At 42.0% G+C, this 26,028-nt stretch overlaps 1 protein-coding gene across 5 annotated transcripts in view; it reads right to left on the bottom strand.

Annotated features, from left to right (window-relative positions):
- ZNF462 (zinc finger protein 462) overlaps positions 1–26,028 on the bottom strand; it is a 118,583-nt gene that overhangs the window by 7,542 nt on the left and 85,013 nt on the right. For 4 of the 5 annotated variants that reach the window (XM_029055115.2, XM_029055114.2, XM_029055108.2 and 1 more), the window contains 3 exons: positions 14,777–15,044; positions 12,796–12,932; positions 6,667–6,890 (listed from right to left, as the gene is read on the bottom strand). In XM_029055115.2, coding sequence (XP_028910948.1) covers positions 6,667–6,890; positions 12,796–12,932; positions 14,777–15,044 — 629 coding nt within the window. Of the gene's footprint in view, positions 1–6,666; positions 6,891–12,795; positions 12,933–14,776; positions 15,045–26,028 lie in introns of those variants that run through there. The other variant, XM_029055116.1, reaches the window with a different exon arrangement.

Raw genomic sequence — 26,028 nt, forward strand, 5'->3', positions numbered from 1 at the left:
GGGTGACTCAGTCAGATTTTTAATGGGCTCTGGTCACATTTAGCTTGCAACCAAATCTTGGCAAGGTAAACTGCCACATCTCTCTGAGTTTGAGCGATATCCCACCTGGGCAAATTCAGGACATCTGGAGAGGTACTCTGTGAGGATTTATTTTATTTAAAATGTGCACACATTTCAAATGGTGATATCCGTGCTGGGAACCCCTTGTGCTCCAGGAATTTTCTTCAATAAATGATTAAGGAAAACTCATGGGGAAAAAAAAAAGAATTGTCCTGAAGATATGATAATTGTCTTTTCTGGGCTATCTGTGCATTTGAAACTCTGGATTTATATCTCTTTAATATACTATACTTTTGCTCTTGTCCATATAGGATCAGACAGAGAATTTTATGCAAAGAAAGACACGTAATACACATTCATTCCCATGCTCTGGTAGGAAGAGAAGAATGAATGACCTAAGAAGAAAAGTCCAAATATGGAGCCCTCCACATCTAACAAAACAAATAGCAAAGCAATTCCAAGTAAGTAAACTCCAAAATAAACTTGACCTAACCCGAGTAAAGAATCATTTAGAGCCACTGATTCCTCATTCATAGTTCAAAGGGCTAACCAGTATTAACAGTGACAGAGGAGGGGGAATAGAAAAAGCAGCAAATCACATTCCTTCCTCCCTTCAGAGTACTTGGCAAAATCCATCTCTTTCCAAGAGGCCTTCTCTGCCTAATCTTCACCTGCCCAATCATGACATCTTATCAGCCTCCCTTAGCACTCTAGCAATGGCCTACTTTTATTGTCAGTTGTATCTCCTCCACTCTTACTCTTGTTCCTATCATATCAATCCATCAGTGGTATTTACGGAGTGCTTACTATGTACAGAGCACTGGATTAAACACTTGGGAGAGCACAATACAACAAAGTCAGCAGACATGTTCCTTGCCCACAATGAGTTTACAGTCTGGAAGGGGAGACAGGTATTAATATAAAGGAGTAATTTATAATATGGAATTTATATGCTTGTAATGTATGCCCAACTGCCTACCCAACTAGATTATAAATTCCCAGGGGACAGAGACCACTTGGTTTTTTTTTTTTTATTATTTTCTCCCAAGCACCCTGTTCAATGCTCTGCTTATATCAGGCACTCAATATTAAACTGAGAAGGGTCGAGGGAGAAAAAGGAAGGGAAGAAGAAGGGGAAGGAGGGAAGACAGAGAAGAAAGGGGACAAATAGAAGGTAGAGAGGATATTTGGAAAGCAGCCTCCAAAAATTGTAAAGATCATTGTAAAAATGATTCGAAACCTCAACATAAGAATTGCACTGCTCTGAATGATACCAAGCCCTGAATCTTATAGCTCCGAAAACAGTGGAACCCTGTCAAAACATTTCCCTGATAGTTCAGATGGTACCTGAAAACCTCTGGTTCTTCACCAATTCAAAAAAGGTCAAAGGTGGGGAGGAGTGTTAATTCTATTATCCCTCTCTTCTTAAATGGCACTTTTCAGTGCCAAGGCATAGAAATACACTACCCACCCTCTGCAATCAATGGTATTTAATAATAATAATAATGTTGGTATTTGTTAAGCGCTTACTATGTGCACAGCACTCTTCTAAGCGCTGCGGTAGATACAGGGTAATCAGGTTGTCCCACATGAGGCTCACAGTCTTAATCCCCATTTTACAGATGAGGTAACTGAGGCCCAGAGAAGTTAAGTGACTTGCCCACAGTCACACAGCTGACAAGCGGCAGATCCGGGATTCAAACCCATGACCTCGGACTCACATGCCTGTGCTCTTTCCTCTGTGACAGAACACTGTACTAAGTGCTTGGGAAAGCACAGTACAACAGAGTTGGCAGACATGATCCCTACCCACCTGGAGCTTACAGTCTACAGGGGTAGACAGATATTACAATAAATTTGGAATAGGGGAAATGGCAGAGAACTTGCTCCTGTATCATGTAATTTACAAATCCATTCTGGTAATAATAATTTAATAATTTAATAGTTTTGGTATTTGTTAAATGCTTACCGTGTGCCAAGCACTGTTCTAAGCGCTGGGTAAATACAAGGTAAACAGGTTGTTCCACGTGGGGCTCACAGTTTTAATCCCCATTTTACAGATGAGGTAACTGAGGCACAGAGAAGCTAAGTGAATTACCCAAGGTCACACAGCAGACAAGTGGCGGAGCAGGGATTAGAACCCACGACCTCTGACTCCCAAGCCCGTGCTCTTTCCACTGAGCCACACTGCTTCTCTTAGTATGCCTCAGTACGCCTATCTGTTTATTGTTATATTGTACTCTCCCAAGTTCTTAGTACAGTGCTCAGCACACAGTAAGTGCTCAATAAATACAACTGAATGAATGAATTCAGTAGTCAGTCCATCGTATTTATTGAGCACTTACTGTGTGCAGAGCACTGTATTAAGTGCTTGGGAGAGTACAATACAATGATAGACAATTTCCCTGCCTACAATGAGTCTACAGTACTCCAGCAATAGCTGGGTCTGTTAGCAATGTTCTTCCTCTGACTTTGTTTCTTGGCTAGGGAGTTCAAAATGAGTGTTATGAATGACTGTAAGGGAAACTTTTATAGTTAAACGATATTTGTTAAATGCATATTATGTGCCAGACACTGTACCAATCTCTGGGGTAGACACAGGATATGTCACGTTGGACATAATCCCTGTCCCACAAAAGACTCACAGTCTTAAACCCCTCAAATGAGGTAACTGAGACACAGAGAAGTTAAATGACTTGCCCAAGGTCACAAGGCAGACAAGTGGAGGATCTGGGATTAGAACCCAGGTCCTCAGACTCCCGAGGCTCCTTCCATTAGGCCACGCTGCTTCGTGGCATGGTTTAACCACAAAGTATTTCTTTTGTAAGTCATTATGGGCAGGGAACATGCCTGCTAATTCTGGTGTATTCTCCCAAGCATTTAGGACAGTTCTCTGCACATAGTAAGTGCTCAATATCATTGATTGATTGATTTTAGAACAGCAGCTTGGCTAGTGGCTAGAGCATGGACCTGGGAGTCAGAAGGATCTGGGTTCTAATCATGGCTCCGCCTCTTGTCTGCTGTGTGACCCTGAGCAAGTCACTTAACCTCTCTGTGCCTCAATTCCCTCAGCTGTAAAACGGGGATTAAGACTGTGAGCCCTATGAGAGACAAAGACTATGTCCAACCCAATTATCTTGCATCTACACAGCACTTAAAACAATGCCTGGCACATAGTAAGTGCTTAACAAATGCCACAGTTATTATTATTATTACTATTTAAACAATTGAACAAAGTTTCTTTAAGTACAGTTAGCTGGATTTTATGAGATGGGGATAAAAATCACATTTTTGCCTCATTTTAAGAATTTCCATGAAGGAAAGTGTTAAAAAAATTAACCATTTAAGTATCATTCAGAAGAGTGGCACAGAAATTCTGCTGAAACACTTGTTTTCACAATGCATTTTAGACAGAACATGGGAGCCCCATGTGGGACAGGAAATGTGCCTGACCTCATTATCCTGTAGCTACCCCAGTACTTACTACAGTGTTTGGCACACTGTAAATGCTTAACAAATAACACAATTATCATAATTAGGGAATATTATTCTAACAATAAATGTCTGCCAGAGCACGATGTAGTGTCAGAAGAAATGGTGGTTCATGTGTGGGTGGCACTGAATTCGGGTCAAAAGCTAAAATGCAAGCTTTCCTTAACTTACGGTTTTTCAAGAATGCAACTCCCCACGATACAGGAGAAATGACTCTAAAGGCATAACTATCGCTCCTGAACATGGAACACACTGTCAACTGTAGAATGTGCAAATCAAGGGCAGGGGTTGATGGGGAGAGCATGAAAAGCTCATTGTGGGCAGGGAATGTGATAGTTATACTGTTATATTGTTCTCTTTCAAGAGCTTAGTACAGTGGTCTGCACACAGTAAGTGCTCAATAAATATAATTGACTGATTGATGAATATGAAATTCACAGGTAATCCAGACCCTCCTTCTAACTATTAATTTCAACCCTCCTCTTTTTTTGACCATAGCTGCTAATAAAGAGCAAATCTGACCTATTCAAATCTCCCTCCCCTCCCTGATTCTGTAGGTGGAGGTGCTAATGAGCAGCCAAGTGGCCAAAAGGTAGGCATTTAAGGGAGGAAAAAGAAGGAAAATGGGGTTTGGGTGATACTCATATGGGGCATAACTGACATTTGCCTCCAGTTCCTCCACTTGTAAAATGGGAATGATAGCAGTGCCTGTCCCCTCACTACTTCACAAGGATGTTGCAAGGATTATGAGATGGTGCAAGGGAAGAACTTTCAAAGGTCACAAAGAATTCAAGGTAGGACAGTATAAAATGCAAAACGGAACTGTGCCCATATAACACCTGCAAAACAGGTAACTGTGGGTGTCAAACACCACCGATGCAGGAGGCCATTCTTGAAAATCTTCTACTGCTTTGTGTGTTTCCTTTAGAAAAGGCAAATCCCACTAGGTTACATACTGTGTTTGTTCTGCAGGCATTTCATTTTATGGAGCCATCCCAAGGGTATTGCGCAAAGTCACACAGAGTTCAAAAAGCACCCAAGGTTATTTATGGGAAGATTCTATGATAAGCAATACACACTTCTCTTAGCCCACACTCAAAAGCCTCAACAGCACTAAGGTCATGCCTGCATCTATCCTATGTAGTGATCTGAATTTCTCCCACACTCAGTGCTTAATTCATGTGTCCGATGTCACTTCAGCCTATTTCCTTTCTGCATTGTGGTTATTTCTGACCCCGAGATTAAATTTATAAGGAGGCTGAACTGTGGAACGCTCGCCCTTCAGAGATCTAATTAATTCCTAGTATCTTGGCATTCTAATGCCAGAAGAGTTCAGTCACCCTATTCAAGGACCAAAGATGCTCCGATGTGATCGCCTAAGGTGGCTGCCACTCTTAAAGGAGGAGGGGACAAAGAAGAATTTTTCCTACAGTCTGGTCTTTTAAACTTTTGCTTAAGAGTCTAGGGAGTACCTAAAACCTGTAGCTAAAATGGTATATTAAGCTCTGTGTATGTGTGTGTGAGCGCATACATAGCATGTGAGAAAGAAAAGTTTGGATATGAGTTTGTTTGTACTTCACGTTCTAGACCGAAGCAGAAGTTCCTGGAAGGCTTGAAGAGTTGGTTGTTGTTTTTTTTTTTTAAGTGAACCTAATGATGGACTCTTAGAATCCTATAGCTGAAAATGACCTCAAGAAATAAACTGGGGCAGCTCCCTGCCTCTAGGCAGGTAAATGAATGAACCATTCAAAACAAATGGTTGCCTACCCTTTTCTTAGCTCTCCAGGGGTGGGTATCTCAACAAATTCCCTGGATTACTTCTTTTGGTGTTTTTATCACTCTGACAGTCAAGAACTTCTTTTATCTAACCCAAATCCTTTCAATTTAAAATTAAGCCCATTTCTTCTTATTCAATCCTCTGTAGGCATGGAAAACAAATGGTCAACATTCTTATAAAAATTCTTCATATTCTTGAGGAAAGGTATTAAGCCACCTTTGAGACGTTTCATCTCTAGGCTAAACACCCCCAGTCCCTTTAACCTTTCCTCATAAAACCTATTTTCCGACCCGGTAATCAGTTTTGTTGCTCTTCTCTGGGCTTTCTCTAGTTTCTCTTTTGGAAAATGCAGTGACCAAATCTGGACACAGTACTCTGATAAAGTCCTGCCCAAAGCAGAGTATAGCAGAAGGCACGTCATGTTCCTGTTAAAACACCCTACTATCATGCAACCTTTGACCAGCTGTGTATCCAACCAACTCAAAGATGATGAAGACTGTGCTTCCTTAGCTGGCTGGCAGGCCAAATCTCCCTCATCCCCTGCTTTTTTCAGAGCTAAAATGTATTTTCATAAGGCTGTGGGGACATGACAAGAGGCCTCATTTTGCTTGGGAGTGGGGAAAAAAGATAGCATATTAAAACTATTTTAGAAAGCTGTTTTCCAAAGCATATCCTTTTCAAAAGAGGATGAGAAAATGGACAGTATCTGGATAATAAAGTGCTAAACTCTCTGGTAATGACATGCTGGGTCAGCATAATGGTAGGGTAGACAAGGACAGTGAATGATTTCTCTTGACTCTAAGGCCTGTGGAGCGCAAACACAAGATCAACTAAGCCCTGGCAGAGGCTGTAACTCTTAGTCTTATGGCACTTACTGTGTGCCAGGCACTGTACTAAGCGCTGGAGTAGATACAAACTAATCAGGTTGGATGCAGGCTCACAGTCTTAATCCCCATTTAACAGATGAGGTAACTGAGGTATAAAGAAGTGAAGTGACTTGCCCAAGGTCACACAGCAGACAAGTGGCAGAGCCGGGTCCTACTCATTCCCAGGCCCGTGCTCTATCCACTAGGCTAAGCTGCCTAGTGTAAGAAACTTTTACTTTTATTATTTTCTACTCAAATCTCAGTCTGGAACTGTTGTCCCCCAAGCAACAGCCACTTCAATCCATACTAGATCATTTGCATATTTAGACTTATCATTATTTTACCATCACTTTCAATCCACCACACTTCGTGCACCAACTATGGGGAACATCTTAACTAAATTCAGAACACAACCGTGCACACTTATTTTGGTGTACAACCAGTCAGAAGGAAAACCTCTAAGGGCCGTACCTTATGCTCATCTCGAAGGTGGCTGTCCAGCTCTTCTGTGTGTTTGGTCTCATAGTAGCAGAGCTGGCATTTGTAAGGTTTCAGCTCATTGTGCTTCTCTATGTGCTGCTGCAAGCTCTCATCACTGGAGCAGGTGAAGGTACACTTATCACAGCGGAAAACTATTCCCTGCAAGTATTTTGACAGTTTGGAACGGCACACCTCAATGGGAACAACTCGCTCTTCTGTGAAAACAAATGAATTTAAAAAAAAAAATTAGACTTCTTTCTTCGAATATCTACCTCCCACTCAACTCAAATATACAGAAATGAAATTATTCTTATAGGACTAAATAGGACTTTTCAACACACAAAGAGAAAAAACATACACCTTGGCCAGGTCACCTTCACCAATAAAATTACAGGCAAAACACAGAAAACTTGATACATTAGGCTCTCTTCTCTCCCTCCAATTGTAGAACAAGAGGCCGAGGTATGTTTTCAAGCTAACACACCAAATGCTGTAAGCTCGAAATCAAATAGCATCTTTTTGGTATTGTGCTCTCTCATCCCTGCATGCAACTGCTCGGATTAAATTTTACACCAATTTGCCCGATGAATCAATCATATTTATGGGGTGCTTACTATACGCAGAGCACTGTACTAAGCACTTGGGAGAGTACAATACAACAGAACTAGCAGACACATTCCCTGACCAATCAAGCCAGTTAAATACCCATACTGGGGAGAAAAATAAAATCCCTACTCTTTAACAAGCATTTCTCTGCTGGGCTTGAATTTTAAAATCTACCAAGTTTATAAACCAACTGACTAAAGGCACTTAGGGGCTCCAGTTTCCTCTTACCCAGGGGAACCCACAGTGGGTTAGATTGTGTGTTCTGCTAGAGTTTCCTTTTTTTCTACAACTGCATCAACGATCTCTGAGGGTTGGTAAAAGTGAACGTTCCTCCATTTTCAGAGTTTTCGAGACGGTGTTTTGGGGGCCACACTATTTTGTGTTACATGGAATTTTACACATCTTTAGCTGTTGTTGGGGGGTGGAAGTTTGGATGACTCCCTGAGGATCTCTCTTTCCATCCAGCATGCTTAAGTTCCAGTAACAATCCTCTAACTGTATGACACTGCCTTGGGAACCCTTGAGTGTGGCTGTTAATTGGCCAGAGGATTCTTGGGCAAGGAAAGGTTGAAGCAGCATCTTCATGGCACTCCCAGGGGCTGTCAGCTAGCATTTATTTTCTGTACATCAAGAGCTTTGTAAAAAAATCTACTTAGATCAGTGTACATCAGAAGTCCGTGGAATACAAAATTACAACTGTCCGCTAAGAGAAAACCCTGATGTGTTTCTGTAGAGAAAAGATATATTAAGTGCCTTCTTAAGATCCAGTTTAAGAGTTTAGTGCCTATGGACAAAAAAAATAAATAGAAGGATGTTGTTGCTCAAACTGGATTAGTCTCAAGAATTTAGTCTTACCACAGTGAAGCCATTTAACCACGCTGCTTCACACTCACTCACTGCCTTTATGTGTCAATCCATCACCACTAAAACAGGTTGACACGCTAGTCTCCTTTCCTTTTCAAGTATGCAAAGAATCAAAGGGCAGGAAGGGAAAAGATGGAAGATCATCTAATCCATTCATCACCTCCAGGCAGAACTGTCCCTGCCCTATCCCTGAAAGATGGGTGTCTCTGCTCTTCTTCAAGTCCTTCAAGGAAGAAGGAAGGCACCATCCTCATGAGGGGTCAAAGCCCTTCATTGTTTATTTCTGATATTTAACCTATATATCTTCTGCACCCAAGTAAGCTCATTATCTCCTGTTCTATCCTCAGCAGAGACAGAGACAATTTTTCACAAAATCAACCCTCTCTATACTTGAAGACTATTAAGCCACCTCTCAGTCCGCCTTTCACCTTAACAGATAATCCAAATTCTCCTTTCGAGCTCTCTTTATAGCCAGACAGTTACGTCTGTTGCTCTCCTCTGGACTCTCTCCAATTCTGCCACATGTGTACTTAGGTATCTTACACACCAGTACTCACGTTGATGGAAAAGTAAACAACGAATAACCAATCTGCAATGTTGCCTATTCAGAAGGCATTTATTTTACTAATCTTCTAAAACCATAACACAAGCAGATTTTTATAGTGATAATTTGCATTTAAATAGCCTTTTAAATGTCTTCTTGTTTCGACTCAAAATAGTTTTGATTACTTGTCTTGAAATGAAAGTTTTCCCATTTCCCCTCTTAAGGCTGTCACTAGGTTACCCTTAGAGGTTAGCTGTGTGGGATGTTATGAAAAGATAATCTTTACAAAAATCTGAACTTCTTTTCCTTTTCAAAGAGTAGGAAAAGGTTCAAAAATAAAAAGCAACCCCTTTGGTAAGTACAGAAATTATATGGTCTTTTTTTTTCAATGGAGAAGTTTTATTCACAACCGAGGTGATTAAATGGTAAGCAAAGAACACAAAAGGGGAAGCTTTTAACTTGGGGGCTGAATGTGATCTAAAGGCTCCACAATCTTATAGTTCAGGTTTCATAAGGGGCAGTAGCAAATTTTGGACTTTCTAGCATTTTTACCCCCCCAAAACTACCTCGAGCAAGGAAATAAAGCTTGAATAATACACACTGTGACTTAGCCTGCTGGACCAGAACAGCCTGCAATAATACTATTACTTCATGGGCTCAACTACATGATGAATTATGCTCCCTGTCTCTTCCTACTCAATTCTCACTGCTGCAGCCGGACATAAAACCAGAAGAAAAGCTTTTCTAAAGAATGCCAGTTGGAGTCAGACACAAATGCATTTGGGCTAAGACAACATAATTGAGAAGTGTAATGAAAACTCCATTACAATGCAGTATCAAAACATCTGCAACACTATAACTGCTCAAAGCAGAGAAAAACCACATCACTGTGGAATCCAGAATTACCAAGTAAAATTCTTCCTGACAGACAGACCACAACATACGTGGGTTTCCTCCCCAGATTGGGCCAAGTCCAAATGAAGCAGGGCTAGATTTGGAATTTGTTCTGCCTAACAAACTTTATATACTATTTCCAAGGAGCAACCCTTTCTCCCTGCCAAACCCCTGTCCAGCAAACAAGTGAGAAAATGTGAATTTGTGATTAGAGAAATTTGAAGTGGCCTCTAGATAAAGATACGTGCTAATGTCTGCCTTTGGGAAATTGTTCTCAGTCCTGGAGCGAGTTCAAAGCACTGCCTTCAATTTTGGGAGACAGTATTTTGGAATGATGGATGGGAACATACAATTTCACTGAGCAAAATTAAAGGCTGCTCATTTTTAAGCCTGAGTCTATATTTAAGGCACGGAACCTCCAATATGAATGAAGTCCCTGAAAGTCCAAGAGTGACTCATGGACCAAAAGTCCTACTACCAACTCAGCTTTCATCCTCAACATCAAAGTCTTCTGGCTTGCTGTCATCTCCCCCAAATCAAACTGACTAAATCCTGACTTAGCCTGGGTCCTAGTAGGAAAATCAGTAGTTCTCAATGACAATCAAAGCCCTTTGCCTTCCAGAGGAAAATGGACAAGATTCTACAATGGCACTCACTGCTGGAACCACAGTGCTTTTCACACAAAACTTTCCACACCTTGATCCTAAATGGCCTTCCCCCACTTTCCTTCAGTTAGGGCTTAGATCTGGATATAGAGAAGAAGGAGGGGTAAATATCCACCTATGTTTCCTGCTGATCCCTTCAGCCACAGCTAGAGTTATAATCAGCGACATTTCTCATTTAAAGCTCACGGATGTCAAGTAGACACCTTTCTTTTGCTCTCCATGGAGAAGCCATGATTATCCTAATAAGAAGCAAAAGAACTTGTGCCTCTCAAGTGCTGGCTAGGCCTCGGGGCCAGTACACATGTTGTTTTTCCTCCCATTACATTTCAAACATTTTAATTAAACCAGATCTCAGGAAAGGTGCTTTATTGAGGACCCTAGAGACCAAATATGTTTATTCAACCGGAGAGGAGAGAGAGCACAGGTGCAGTCAGAGCCCCATTCTATTGCCCTGATAACTGTCTCAAACTTAACCTGAGGGACTGAGCGGGTATTGCAGGGTCCCAGTACTACTAAGTTTGGGCGCCAAAATAGGGTTTTCCACTGAGATGTCATTTTGGAGTGAGACAGATATTTTCATCATTAGGACTGATCTAAAATGCATTCATTCAATCCTATTTACTGAGCACTTACTGTGTGCAGAGCACTGTACTAAACGCTTGGGAGAGCATAATACAACAATTAACAAACACATTCCCTGCCCATAACGAGCGCACATTCTAGAGACAAGTTTACAGTCTAGAGTAGAGCCATGAGTCAATGAGGAAGAAGGCTTATTCTATTTCCAAGCCCAAAGAGAATATGTGGCTCCCAAACAGACGGAACCATCTCTCAGATGCACTTCCATTGATCCAGTGTCTTCAAATGGCAAATCCTTAAATTTGCATATCCCATTCCCCCATTCTTCCTTCAGTTCAAATCTACTTTTTTTTTTTACGTAGCAAAAGTCCCCAAGCTACAGGCTTGGGGAACGGGTCTCACCAGCATGATGTTTTAGGTTCAAGCCAACAGTGACTCATGCAAAATGAGCTCTTGGCTCTTCAGTCCACTCAAAAGCTATGCTCTGGGGATAGACTCTGATTAAACCGTGGGAAGGCACAGACACCTGAACATATGACGGTGGTATTGGAAACCCAAAGTCTGTGTAGAAGTGTAGTTTGTGAGAGTTGAGTGAGTCCAGGAATTCCTGCCAAACTGGTTGGAACAACCGTCTCCTCCAAGCTTGTAAACTGATGGTTAAAGGAAAATGCTTGCGTTGGATGGGAGGGAAGAAGTACTCGATTCTAAGCTATATTCTCTATAAAATTTAGTCTTCAGCAGAGTTCACAGAAATCCCATTATGAACGCATGTGAGCGTGGAAGCAAAGAGGTGATTTGAGGAACTAAAATCACTGTCTCCTCCAAGAAGCCTTCCCTGATGACCTTTCATTTCCCCACCCTATTCCCCCTCCCTTCCGCGTCATCTCTGCACTTGGGTCTGTGCCCCCTAAGTACCTTGATACTCATCCAACGCCCAGCACAGCACTTATGTACATATCAATCAATCTATGATATTTATTGAGTGCTTACTATGTGCAGAGCACTGTATTAAGCTTGGGAGAGTACAGAGTATCCCTGTACTCTGCCGCTTCCCCTCTCTGTAATGTATTTTAATGTCTACTTCCCCCACTAAACTGTAAGCTCCTTGAAGGCAGGGATCATGTCTACCAACCCCATTGTACTGTCCTTTCTCAATTGCTTAGTCCAGAGCTTTGCACAAGTGAGCAAGTGCTTAAGAAATAGCATCGATCCACTGAATGATAGGAGTGAAAGTTCCTTTATTTCCATCTGCCACTCTCCTGCTTCAGTTCCAGACAGGAGATGAAGTAAGAGAACCACCAAGAGCGACTCAGAGCCCAGTGAGGCTCACAGAGTCATCAGCCCACTGGGGGTTTTCTGAACCCCAGTGCTCTAAAACAGAGTCACCAAATGGCTGCTCCTCTGGAGGGATGGCAGTTGCTTGAATAATCGGCCAAAATAAGTTCTGATCCCTCACAGTGAATGGCTTCTTGGCCTCCCAAATGATTACCCATGCATGTGTCAGGAAATGAAAGTTCCCTGCTGAATAACAAGTAGCTTACATTTTAACTGTTTTTAAAGGCTGGTTGGCCTTGCACTTCATATGGCACATATACGAAAACTTCAGATTTCAAACAGAGAGAGAGAGAGCAAGAAAGAGAGAGAGAGAGAGAAAGAGAGAGAATAGGGAGGGGCTGCAGGTCAACTAAAGGCTTAATCTGCTTACAGTGAAGTAGAAATGTAACTGGGTCAACAATTAATTGGCTGAGGGAAGCAGATGTAGAACAACAGGCTTAGAGCAACCCTACCTACCCATCAACTCTCAAGGAAACCTCGCCATTCTTTTTAAGCTCTTGGGGATTTTCTTCTAAGGGAAGAATTCATTCAAGATACGGACATGAATTTTAGAGAACAGGCGCTGTGGCTCCACGTTCCTAAGACGTTCCCCACCGACCAGTTTGAAGTCCAAATAATGAAAAAGTACTTTACCTCGGTGGAGCACAATATGGTCAATCATGTTGCGCTTATATTTGGTGTGGTAGAGGCAGAGAGGACAGCGCAGGTCTTTGGGTCCTTCCTCTGGAACTGCTGAATGTCCAGCTTCCACATGCATAGTAAAAGCAGATCTGCAAGACAGTAAGGACCGGGGGTGGGGGGGTGGGGGCGGGGGAGTGTTGGGGGGTGGGTTGGGGGGCGGGGGAGAGGAAGGGATAGGAGGAGGGAGAGCAGAAGGAAAGGGGAAGGGAAGAGAGACAATGACAAGGTGATTCATTTACCCTTCTTGTCTTGCAACCTGACAGAAGAGCTGCTATGTATTGTTCCCCAACAAGCATCTCCATGCCTACCCAAGGGAAAGGTGTCAGGGCCTGAGGAGAGAATGATCCTGGATGACAGAAGTGGAACCGTTCCTGACATTCCGGTAACAGTCCATCTCACCTACACAGTCAACATGTATTCTAAATGTTTGTTGATGACAGAGTTATTCCAGTACAATATTCTGCTGGGAGGGTTTGCTCAGATGATAGGGGGATGGCACCTTTTGAAAGTCTGGCATTTCAGTGGGTCTTTCTGCCTCCATGGTCAAAGGTGTAGTTGAAGGTCTGAGACGTCAGACTTTCAAAATCAGAAAGCACAGTTACAGACATACGGAGATAGATATAATTCATGAAACGTTTGGGTAGTCTGTTTCTCACATGGTTCTTCTCAAGTCACAGGGATGGGGAGGAAAAGGCCTTCAAGAGTCACAATTCACAACGTGTATTGGCTAGTAGTCAAGAGTATTGGTGAGTAGTCAATGAGTCGACAGACCAGGTTGCCAAGCATTCAGTGGGCAGTACTCCTCCAATGGACATAAATTAAAATAAATTAAAGGCTGTAGAAGTATCAAGCACAGGGGAAATCCAGAGTTCAGTGGGAAGGGACTTTTTGCTGCTGTCCGAAGTTCTTTCCTTTGAAGCAACCTGTAGAGGTGCCCTTCCTCTCTATCTGCTCCCTCTCCTCCTCCTCCTCCTCTTTCAGTCCTGACAACACACCAGGTAACTTGTAAAAAACTGGACCAAGTCCACAAAGAGAGATGCATCTTCCTTCTCCCGCCAACTGATGGCAATTAAAGGGCAGGTGGCCAAATGATTGAGTCCTTCCCCGTCCACATTGGTCTTTGGACATTGTCCTCATCCCCTCCACTCCTCCGTTTAGATTGGAATGATTCAAGGTCAGGGGAGCACAAGAAGTGGGAATGGGTTTAAATTGCAGCAGAAGGGATTTAAGTTAGAAATTAGGAAGAACTTCTCAACTCCAAGAGTTGAGAGACACTGGAATGTGTTACCAAGGGAGATTGCAAAGTCTCCGTCTATGGAGATTTTAAAGAAAGAATCGACAGCTATCTTTCTGGGATGGATGAGTGGAGTTCTGCTTGGACTAATGACCCATCGAGGTTCTCTCCAGTCCTAGGATTCTAGGAAATGGAGGTTGTAGAAGATAGCAGGAAGTAATGGCCCAGTACTATTACCAGGAATGGGAAGCCACTATTAGTAAAGCTTTCCCCCTGTAGTCCTGGCCTTTCCTTCCAGAGAGCTTGTGTGCTTTCAGCTTCAGAATAAATTGAGGTTCTATCTAGAGGGTCAATATACAAACTGTCCACTCAGTCAATGGGGATGCTCCCCTCTCTTGCAGAGAAGCACTTCTCCCCCATCCCCTCCCTTTGGTTTTTCAACTTCTCTCCCTAGTAAAACCACCCATTTGTCACCATCATTAGTGTAGCCAAACATAGTGTAGCCAAACATGCTGAATGAATGCAGCCTCCTTACACTGGCCTACTCTACCAAAGACCGAACTTAAATTATGACCTGGTCTAGTCCAGGTTTCCCCTAACTCTCAGGTTCAAGAGGAATGTGCCTTTTAAACTAAACAAGAAAAAGGGAAAAAAAAGCAAGTAGCTTTGTTTTAGAAATCTGTTCTTCACATCACTTACTTAAAGCCTGTATAAAAGGAGCAATCTTTGCACTTGAAGAGCTTCTTCCCTCCATGCTTGTCACGGTAATGACGCCTAATGCTCTGAATGTAACCAGAGGAGAATTCACAAAATTCACAGTTAAGAATGGCTTCAGTTTTCTGTTCAGCGCCGGCAGTGGCCCCAGAAAGAGGTACAGGGCTAACATTGTTATTGTTCCTCGCCAGTGCAGCTGACTGATAGTGGTTCAACTGCTGCTGAACATCTGGAGGTTCTGAATATGAAGAGTCTGTGGAGAGACAGGGGGAAAATTACACCAGGTGGAGAGAAGGATTTAAAGGTTTGAAGCTTGAGACCCCTTGGCATTAGGGTTTTTGTTGTTTTTTGTTCTGTTTTGTTTTGTTTTGTTTTTTTTTTTTCATTAGGGGGTGACTTATTACCTCTAAAGTCTTTCATCTAGGGATGTGAGGAAGAGAAATTTGGGAGGAAATGCTGCCTCAATCTGACTTTGAGGGCTCATAGTTTTTAAAAATAAAATTCTGAGGTTTCAGGTTTCAAAGTGAAGGAAGAAAGTAAACTGTTTTCCAAAAGAAACTGCAACATGGCAACAGGCTAATATATAATACTAGTTCTTCATGTAGGTGAGGTAAATAAACCCGCATAACATACACAGGAGTTTGCATGCTAAAGGAAAGTAAATGATGCACCATCTCCCCATTTGCAGCATCAAATGAGTGTAGCCACTCCCGCCGCCCCCGGCCCCGGCAAAAAAAAAAAAGCCAACAAAAAAAACAACAACAAAAAAAAACCCCAGGTTTTCATAGGAATGCTCCAGCATGTCACATTTACAAACATAAAAATGGTTTACACCCTTAGAGGCAAGTGATTGAAATTTTAAAACCTAAAATCCAATAGCATTCTCCTGTGGTCGATATTTACAGCTTAGTCAGCATTAAAATGGAGATTTATTCATAAATCCCACTAAAATGAAATCCCCAATAAGTTTTCTGGAAAGATACTTTGAAAAAGTTTGCTACTGTGAGTAAAATGTCCATCAGCATGCACAGATCTTAGGTTGGATGGTTTTGTAATGCCACTAAATGGCATTATTAAGAAATTTTATCTAGAAGGATGAAAAATCTCAGTACATCAACTGACAGCTAGAATACCTTAAAAAAAAGGGCCTTGAATCTTTCCCAATGCACTGTTTTGAATGTTGAGGTTAGGAATTCATCAACATTGTCCTACATAACCCACAGCTGCCAATGAATGACACAAATGAAGGGAGATGAATACAGCACAGATGAATTTCTGTGTAACTTTCCTTGAAAAGACGACAAAGGACTCTTTTCTTAAGCTTTTTAAAAAAAAAAAAAAGAAAAAGAAAAGAAAAAAATGGGTAGAAACTGTACAAGCCTCCTCCTGATTTGATGGACACTTAATTTTCCAAAGCATGATTCCCTGAGGCAGGACATGTAGGAATTCTGTAACACCCATAGTTGATGAAACTAATGCTATCCTTTCTGGCAACCCATTAGAAAAGAAAAACAAAAGCTTAGGAGCTTTCCTCGATTTGGAGAACCTCCTATCTTCAAAATATTAAAATGTCTTCCTTCTACCTTTTTAACCCCACCTCTCATGACTGAGAAGAATCCCTTTGGAAATTGTAAACAAACCTGCCACATAAAAATAAAAAACAAAAGAAAACTTGAACAATATCTCTAAGCCTCACTGGGTTCATTACCAGGTGTATACTGAAAACAAAGGAAGAAAGGAATGACACAACAGAATTCATTTTACCCAATTCTTTTATTGCCTTTTCTTTGTTCCTCCATTCTCTCCTGATGAACCCAGTTAGGATCACAATACCACATTTGTTAACTTCCCATTCATTCTTTCTATACAGGTTTGTTTACCATTTCTCTCGGATTGTTCAAGATGTTTTCTACTTAAACCCTCAAGGATGGTTTTCTTTTTTTTATTTTTATTTTTTAAAAAGGCACATCACCTGTTTTCACCACTCTGTTAACATAGACATGACAAGCAAGTTAAGCATTGACATTCCAATGTCTCTGGAAGATGCTATTCTGCTGGATGAAGCCCAGGCTCCTTTCTCATCATTTTGGCTTGGAAACCGTGTTACAACGAAACTGTGATCAAAGGAGTGCCTCAAGCTCGGGGACCTGCCCCAACACTAAAATATACCTCCAAAGTCTCTCTGAAATGCTCATTTCTCTACAAACACCATTGGTTCACTCCTGAGGCTCCCACAACACAGGCCACAAAATAGGTGATTTCCATTCTCTGACAAATCTGCATTACCTACTCAAGAGAATCCAAATGGCTCCTTGTTGGTTACTCAGAACCAGACAACCATTTTGAACTCTCTTTTAGCAGTATGCCTATTTAGTGCAAGAAACAGAACCTTGGTTAATATTCAGAGCAAAGGCCAGACAATTATTCATTTCTTTTGGACTCATCCATCAAGGTTTTGAATCAAATACACTGGTAAAAAAAAAAAATATACTGATCTCTTAACCAGAACCGTTTTAAGGGGAAGATCTATTCTCCTTTATTTTATTTAACACATTTTTTTTCCTCCCTAGGGTCTGCTACATATTACTCCAGCTGTCACAAGGAATAAACAGGAAATTTTAACTCTGGCATTTACATATTATGTGAAATCTGCAGAAGTCAAAAAGCAGTCTGAAAAAGTTCAAGAAAGAATCTCAAGAAAATGAAGATCTTCACCCTCCAAGGCAATGCTGTGCATTTTTAACATTCCTTTTTTTAGACTAAACTCGGATGTGTGGGTTGTTTTTGGTTTTTTTTTTTTGCAAGGTGGACATACTGGGTCATATATGAATATATGATCCATGCACATCACAGTTGCCACATGCAACTTTGCCCAGAAAGCACGTCTTTGGTTCTTCTTGGATCTTTCCTTCTCTCCCAACAAGACATTCATACTCTTCAGGAGTCATGGAGCAATGCAACATTTAACATTTCCTGCAGAAAGGATTTGAATGTGTATGTGGCTTCTTTGGATCGTAAATGACCCTTTAGCCAAGATACACAGAATTCTCGTTGACCTCTGGGACGTGACCCCAAGAATAGAGGAAGGCCTCTTAGTCCGGAGACTTGTGAGGGTGAAGCGTGGGTCTTGTCACCTGGTAGAAGTGATGAGTTAAATCACAATCAAACCAGTTTTTCATTTTTCCATAGCTGGAGAATGGTGAAATAAATAAGAGAAAGAAAGAGAGCTTGTAGGGCTACATTTCTGGGGCTGGGAAAGGAAGGAGAACAAGGCATGGGAACAATGTGTTAATAATGGGAAAACCAGTACTAACACTCCATGCCATGACTGCAGACCATAAAAATGATATCTCCGTGTCTTGTATGCCCAGAAGAATGTGTCCAGGGGCCAAAAGGGGAAATCAGCTTGGACGAATTCCAGAGAAGAACTAGTAGGCTTGGCCCGGAGCAAGCTGATGGCAAATGTAAGGGATGAGGAAGTAAACCGGAGAAATCTAGGTTCCCAAATAAGTTGGGTGAACTACAGCTGAACAGACAACAGAGACAGTAGGCTACTGGCCGAGAGGATCAATGGTTCCAGGAAAGTTTAAATTATTAAGGGGAAGTAAGTATAGGAGGGAAGGAAGTCCATTTTAAAGTTGGCTATGAGAAAGGCAATGCTAAAATAAGCAGATGAGTGAACAGGGAGAAAACTATATTGAGCAATGAAATACATAACAAAAAGCTTGAAACAAAACCAAGGAGAATTTGTGGAAAAGACCTGAAAGGGTGAAAAATTTAAATAACCATTTAGGAATTACTTCTACCAATACTTTTATACAAAAGCACGTCATAGCATTGACAAGCATGTAAAACAGAGAGAATTGAAAATTTATGTACACATACCTCATGTTTTAGTTAAATTCGCAGTAATATGCAAACAAGTTAAGGGTACACATTCAAACAAATGAAAGTCAAAAAATGTCTCGGGGAGCATGTGGCTACAATATCTGGAGAAGGAACCATGAAACAAAGGGAAGATGATTTGGTCTTTGGTTCTCCCAGTTCTTGGCAGCACAGATAAGCCTAATGGCTTAGCTCCGTTTAGCAGATCACCAGTCTCACCGCTCTTAATTCTTCAGCTAACAAACGAAAACTTGACATCCCAGAGGTGGCCATCAAATCAATCACACAAACATTTATTAATATCCTTTCCATGTGTGAAGCACGACCATCCAGAGAAAATCGACCCTTAGAGTTAAGGTTAGGATTCGAGGCAGGGTTAGGCTTTGACAATGAGCAGTCTCAGCATTTTGTGTTTCAGGTCTGACTGTAAAGATACTCACACCTGACAGTTCTTGAACACTCAATTTGGCGAGCCCACTCCCAAACAATCCGCTTGCCTAGAAGGAGGGTGGTGGACTACCAGCCAAGCTCATGCAGACCACAGATCGAGCCCTTCGGAACACAGCCCGGGTAGATGTTTGAGTCCAAATAGCTCTAATTAGATTCCTTGCAACCAAAGGGGTTAGGAAACACCAGAAGAGCAATGGACCTGATGATCTTAAGCCATTCTTAGAACAAAATAAGCAGTAAAATTTTACACCGTCCCAAAGTTAAGCAGAACATTCCTGAGGAATGTAATATAGGGAAGTGCATGGTAATCATTCTCTCCCCACCCCCCTGCCCCCTATCAAGCATTTATTGAGAGACCACGGGAATTATTTTGCTGTGGCAGGAGGATGGACTGGGTGACTCAAAGGAATTTCTCTATGGCAAGCAAGCTTACTTCTACGGTTAAAAAAAAAAAATATCAAAAAGAGGCAAAAGGGCAAATGAGAAGTAATAGGAGAGTTTAGCCATCTAGAGATTAAATAGGACACAAGAAACAGGAAGAATAAATTGAACAATAAATTGTGATAGCTGCACAGGACAGCTCCCTTACATGCAGCGATACATAAAAGCAAGACCTACACAAAGATCAATTCTCAATTTGTTTCAGCTTGGTGTAGAGGGTGTGAGTGAAGGTGAAGAGGTAGAAGAAGCATCTTGGAGCCAACAACCACAATTTAATTATATTTGAGCTAGATCTTCCTGCAGACGTGTAGAGGAGATGAGACTGACTTTTTGAACTAATTGAGGGGATCACAGAAAGGGCAAAAATAAGGATGATGAATTTTAGCTGAGCAAATTTTTGGATGAGGCCATGAGGCCATTAATACAATTATATAGCATTTATTTGTAACAGAGGCTCAAATTGGAGGGAGAGTACTGTTGGAAAATGATGCAGGAACACTTCAGGTATCTTAGGGAAGCAGCATGGCCTAGCGTAAAGAGCACGGGCCTGAGAGTCAGAGGAGCTGAGTTCTAATGCCAGCTCTGCCACTTACCTGCTACGAGACTTTGGGCAAATCGCTTAACTTCTCTGTGCCTCAGTTCCCTCAATTGCAAAAATGGGGACTCAATACCTTTTCTTTCTCCTATTTAGACTGGGAGCCCCATGCGGGCCCCGATGATCTCGTCTCTACCCCCACGCTTAGTAGAGTGCTTAATACATAGAAAGCGCTTAATAAATACTGTAACTATGATTATTATCATTATCGTCTTTCAATGGCTTGGTCACAGAGCGGGGAGACAAATGAGCAAGGGAAAAGGAGGGGTGGGGGGTGGGGTGTGTGTGTGTGTGTAAAAAGGCTTCCTTCCCAGCCCCACAACCTATACCCTAGAGCTGTGGGGCTGTGGGACTCTGGGACTCTACTGTGCTTGAATGCTGTACCAGCTGTGCACACGCCAATGGGGGGCTACAGGAAGAAGGCCGACAGCTGCACATGAGAAGGGATTCTGCTCCTTGCACAGCAGCTGCCGCTCCATTCCTTGGCAGGAGCACTATTATGCTGTTTTGGAATCAACATAATAACGTTTCTCTCCTGATGATCGCTAGAGCTGGGGAATGATTATGAGGGAAGGTGTGAAGGGTGTGTTGCTTGCTAGGGCTCTCCCAGTAATTCCCAGAGAAGGGATTGCTGAAGGAAATGAGTCAGTGAAAAACATTTCATTGAAAAAAATGTGCAATCGGTACAGTGGACAGCATCAGTAGCTCAGAGTTTTCAACTAAGTGGCCAGACCAGGCATTCAATACTTGCATTTATAGCCTTCCTGAGAAATGGGAGTACTGATGAACATTAATAGAAGTACTCAGTTAAGACCCAGTACATTAGAGACTCTTAGACCCAGGGAAATGCTGGAAACATGTAGGATACGGAAAAACCTAATGAGCCGGGAATACATTCCACTGAGTCTACTTAAGAAATTGGACAGAATTGCTTGTGGAAGGATCGGTAAATCTGAGGGGAGTAGCTATAGTCATAATGTATTTAACAGTCAGGAAAACTTTCAAATAGTATAAAAAATACTGATCTACAAGTGCAGGAAACTAGGACAAAGAGGGGTCTGAATGTCAGAAATGCCCATGATACTGTTTTATGTCCATGGCAAAAGTGAAAGTCAGCTGATGCAAATGGGCATGGTTGACCAATAAGAAAATGACAGATGGGCTGTGATTTGCTTGCATCCAGGGGAGGGGAAGGACATGGGAGCAGGTGGGGATGGCACCTGGAGTTGCCAAGGCTACAGAGAAGCAGCGTGGCTTAGTGGAAAGAGCCCGGGCTTGGGGGAGTCAGAGATCCCGGCTCTGCTGCTTGTCAGCTGTGTGACCTTGGGCAAGTCACTTTACTTCTCTGTGCTTCAGTTACCTCATCTGTAAAATGGAGATGAAGACTTTGAGCCCTATGTGGGACAACCTGATTACCCTGTATCTACCCCAGCACTTAGAACAGTGCTTGGCACATAGTAAGCGCTTAACAAACACCAACATTATTATTCCAGGGAATGTGTCCATTTATTGCCATACTGTACTCTCCCAAGCGCTTAGTACAGTGATCTGCACACAGTAAATGCTCAATAAATATGACGGAATGAATGAATGAGTGAACAGGGGAGGAGGGAGGAGGGAGTCCCTCCTCACAAAGCAGTTTGCAATCCTAATCCTCTCCACCTCCGCTTCTCTCCCTTTGTACTTGGCAGACTCGCAGGGAGGTGGTGAAGTTGAGGAGAGGTGGGCCTGAGGGTGTGGGAGTTTAAGGGGTAAAACCATACCAGTCAGCAATTTCAGTTACTTTCATCCCTGGGTCATGATAAAGAGAGAAACAATGGCAAGAGAGTAAAGTAAATATTACAGTGCCCGAGGCAGCTACTGCAAACCACAACATTTTATTCAGTGCTTTGCTCGGCTCCGGATGGTCAGATTTTTGGAAAATGTGTATGAGGAACACCAAAGATGGAAGATGGAGCAGAGAGTCACTGAGATGATTTATAGACTCAATGATTTAAATTATTCAGAAAGGTCTGAATTTCTTTGAAATTCGATTTAGTCTTTTTCCTCAGATAGATATCTGTTACACATGCCCAGGCACACAATGTACCACTCTAAACTGAGTGGAATTGAATGTGATATGAGGGGGAAGCAAAGTTGCATTAGATGGACTCTGATGTAGCCTGCTCTCATTCCATCTGGGAAACCTCTGAAGAGTTCACCATCTGAGGATCATTCAAAATGAAATCAGTATTAGAAACCTAAACCTCCCAGTTAAGAATACTTCAAATTCCTATGGATCCTACCATAAATCTCCAAAGATAGACAGGCTCCCCCTTCGCCCCCCTCTTTTTTGGATGCTGCTATGGGAATCTCTAGGCCAAGGGCTCTGGCAGGGTCTTTTCGTCCCCATTCCTAACACAGTCTGTGGCCTTTTCTGCACTAAATTATAAGATGAAGACCAATGGGAAAATGGATGCTGGATGGCTAAATATAGGAATTCTGGACACAGTCAGTTGTCATGGAGGTAAATTGGAAAACAAATGACTAATCTTGAAAATAAGGATGACACAGAACTTGAAGGAAATGCACACTAAAGAACTTCCTGAAATGCTGATTAAGAAAAACAAAGAACTGAAATATTACCTGGAAATAGCTGAGGAAAAAAAAAAACCCAGGTTAGGCTTCAATATCCACAGAAGATGAATAGCAGAAGACATGCAATTGCCTCACTTTTGAAACCTAGCTTCCTGTTATCCTTAATTTAGGCATGAGAGTCTTCCGGCTCTCCATTAGCACTAGGCGCACCAAGAACAAACAAAAGGGAGCTGGATTATCATCCTCTGCAAACTTCTGGGAATTCAAGCAGATCTGGTTTAAGGAGGTTCCAGGCAAAAGTGATTGCCTAACTTAATGTAGACAAAATGATCCTGCATTTGCAGACCACGTCCTGGTGTCCCACAGGCTGGGATTCTTCGATTCTTGGGATTCTCCCCCTCTAGACTGTAAGCTCCTGGTGGGCAGGGAACTTGACTACCGACTCTCTTGTATTCTCTCAAGCACTTAGTAAAGTGTTCTGCACACTGTACATGTTCAATAAATACCACTGGCTGACTTATGGTACTAAAATGTCCTTCTTAAAAAGTTGGCTACCCAATCGCTTTTCCCTCTGCAGTTCCTCATTGCTCTTTCCTTTCCCAGGCTTGTATTCCCTTAGACAATTCCCTCTTTTAGCTAAGAACACATACTAGCCCACTTTATTCAAGAAAGTTTGCATATACTTCTTATCACCCTGGTTACTTGGTCAATATTTTTTAAGGATTTGAGAAATTGTACCAACAAAACTCAAAATGCAATATGTAGCTGATGCTGTAGCTGAGAAACAGTGACCACCCAAAGAAGACCCTCGCTAAATTTCATTATTCCATCCCTCGCTTGAGAGGAAACCAGGGCCCTGACACATGGGCAATAAGACATGCACTTCATTAAAAAGACTTATTGAGGTCATCGAAACCACCTAATTGGTTAAGAATGAAGCATCATTGCTCTCTATCTATCACACAGTAACACAACTTAGTAACTTAACTTTAGCCTTAGACTCTCTCCCCCAACTCCATTTCACCAAACCATGTACCTCCTCATCTTCAAAACCCTCCTAAAGAGTCACATCCTTAAGGAGACATTCCATGATAAATACTTCCAACTTTCACAATACTACTTCATCAGCCACATCAGCACACATTCTTTATTGATTTATTCATTCACGTTTGTCAATTATTTATTTACATTCTCCAATTATTACTTATGGCGTATTTCTCCCTTTAGACTGTACTCCCCTGGAGGGCAAGAAGAGTGTCTTTTCACTTCTTCTGAACATTCCCCAAGCTCCTAGCCCATGGAAGGTTCTCAGAACTGTTGATACTGACACAACCCTCTTAGCAAATCTCTTACTCCTCTCCTTTTTCACATTTTGTGAAGGATGATCAAGGTGGCATCTGTTAATCAAACAGAACTCTTATAATTCCACATAAATAATTCACAGGGGAAACATTCAAATTTTATGGCGAGGAACTAGTGTTTCCTGTTGTTTCTGTTGATCATATGGATGTCTTCAACATGCTGAAAATTCAATAGTGAAACATCTAAAATAAAGCCTCTTTTGGCAAGGAGTTTGGAGGTAGTATTAGCAACATTAAAGAATCTTGGGATGGTATTTATTTTTTCATAGGGAATAGAAAATTCCCACTGGCTTCTTTTTGACAGTCTGTATGTTGGGCCAAGCTCCCACTGATTTAAAAAGACTGCAAGATATTATGAGGGGTGATAATAATGACAACAAAAATCTGGCTTTCAGGGAAAACAATATAACTATGTACTGCATTGCACATGATGTGGAAGGAATTGCTGGTGTGTTTGCTTGAACCCCAAAAGACACACACACATATATATATATATGTATATATATGATCTATACAGCCAATTCTTCAAGAACACAGGGGTTGTATTCTTGACAAACTCCACAATCAAACTCACAATAGTATACTCATGCCTTGATGAATGTAGTGTGCCTGTACCAAAACATGTCTTCGAACTTCCCATTGGTTCTATCCAGACAGACACCTGCAGTCGGACGAACGATCCCTAATTCCCCAACAGCATTCTCTCTATAAAGCAGAGTGAAAACAAGCATTATCAGAGAACTGGCTGGATATTATCTACAACTAAATAAAAATGATATTTTGAGGTTGATGCACTTCTCCGCAAGATCCTCTTGTGACAGTCTCCATGGGCCTGCTTCTCACACTAAGGAACTCAGTGGATTCCTAACCTCTGTTGTGCAAGTTAAGCTAGGTATTGGGTTTTTGCTAGATTTCTTTTTGTTGTTATTAATACTGAGCCCAATTCTTCCCTCTGCTTAGAAGATCAGGCAGGTGTAACACCAGGTAGGGATGCTAATTCAGACATGTGGAGTCGTGGGGAAAACCTATCTCCTTCCTTGGTGCCCAGCACAAGAATGTCATGGCAGACCTTGGCATGGGGTTTGCGCATAGCTGTCTGGGGATACTGGATGGACAGGCTCTGTTGGCAATTCTGTTATCAGTGCAATCAATGCTGCTTTTCTCCCTTGAGATATTTCGATGAGGCCAAACTGCTATAGTGGGAGGGAGCAGAGTAGGCAGCAGTGTAATTTTACCATACGTTTCTTTGATTAAAGCAGGCTCCCAGGAAACCTTGGACAGAGAAGCAGTGTGGCCTAGTGGATATAGCATGGGCCTGGGAGTCAGAAGGCCCTGGGTACTAGTCCTGGCTCTGCCACTTGTCTGCTGTGTGATCTTAGGCAAGTCATTTAACTTCTCTGGGCCTCAGTTACCTCATCTTTAAAATGGGGATTAAGACTGTGAGCCCCATGTGGGACAAGGACTGTGTTGGACCTGATTAGCTTGTACCTACCCCAGCACTTGGATCAGTGGCTGGCACGTAGTAAGCACATAACAAATACCATTATTATTAAGGGACAGGCCCCAAATTCTGAGCACAGTTATTATTGACCTTACCTTTTTTTTTTTAATAACAAGGCAAGAGGAGTTAGATGTGGTCAAGAGTCAATTTGCTTCCCAAAGAAATGCCCTTGCAAGCCATTATTTCCTTCTTTAACTTCAAGAAGCAGTGTGGCCTGTTGGATAGAGCATGGGCCTGGAGTCTGAAAGACTTAGGTTCTGATCCCGGCTCCACAGGCAGGTCACTTCACTTCTCTGAGCCTCAGTTACCTCATCTATAAAATGGGAATTAAGGCTGTAAGCCCTATGTTGGGCAGGGACTGTGTCCAACCGATTATCTTGTATCTACCCCACTGTCTGGCACTTAGTAAGCACTTAACAAATGCCAT

The sequence above is a fragment of the Ornithorhynchus anatinus genome, chromosome X5 (genome assembly GCF_004115215.2).
Source record: "Ornithorhynchus anatinus isolate Pmale09 chromosome X5, mOrnAna1.pri.v4, whole genome shotgun sequence".
Lineage (NCBI taxonomy): Eukaryota > Metazoa > Chordata > Mammalia > Monotremata > Ornithorhynchidae > Ornithorhynchus > Ornithorhynchus anatinus.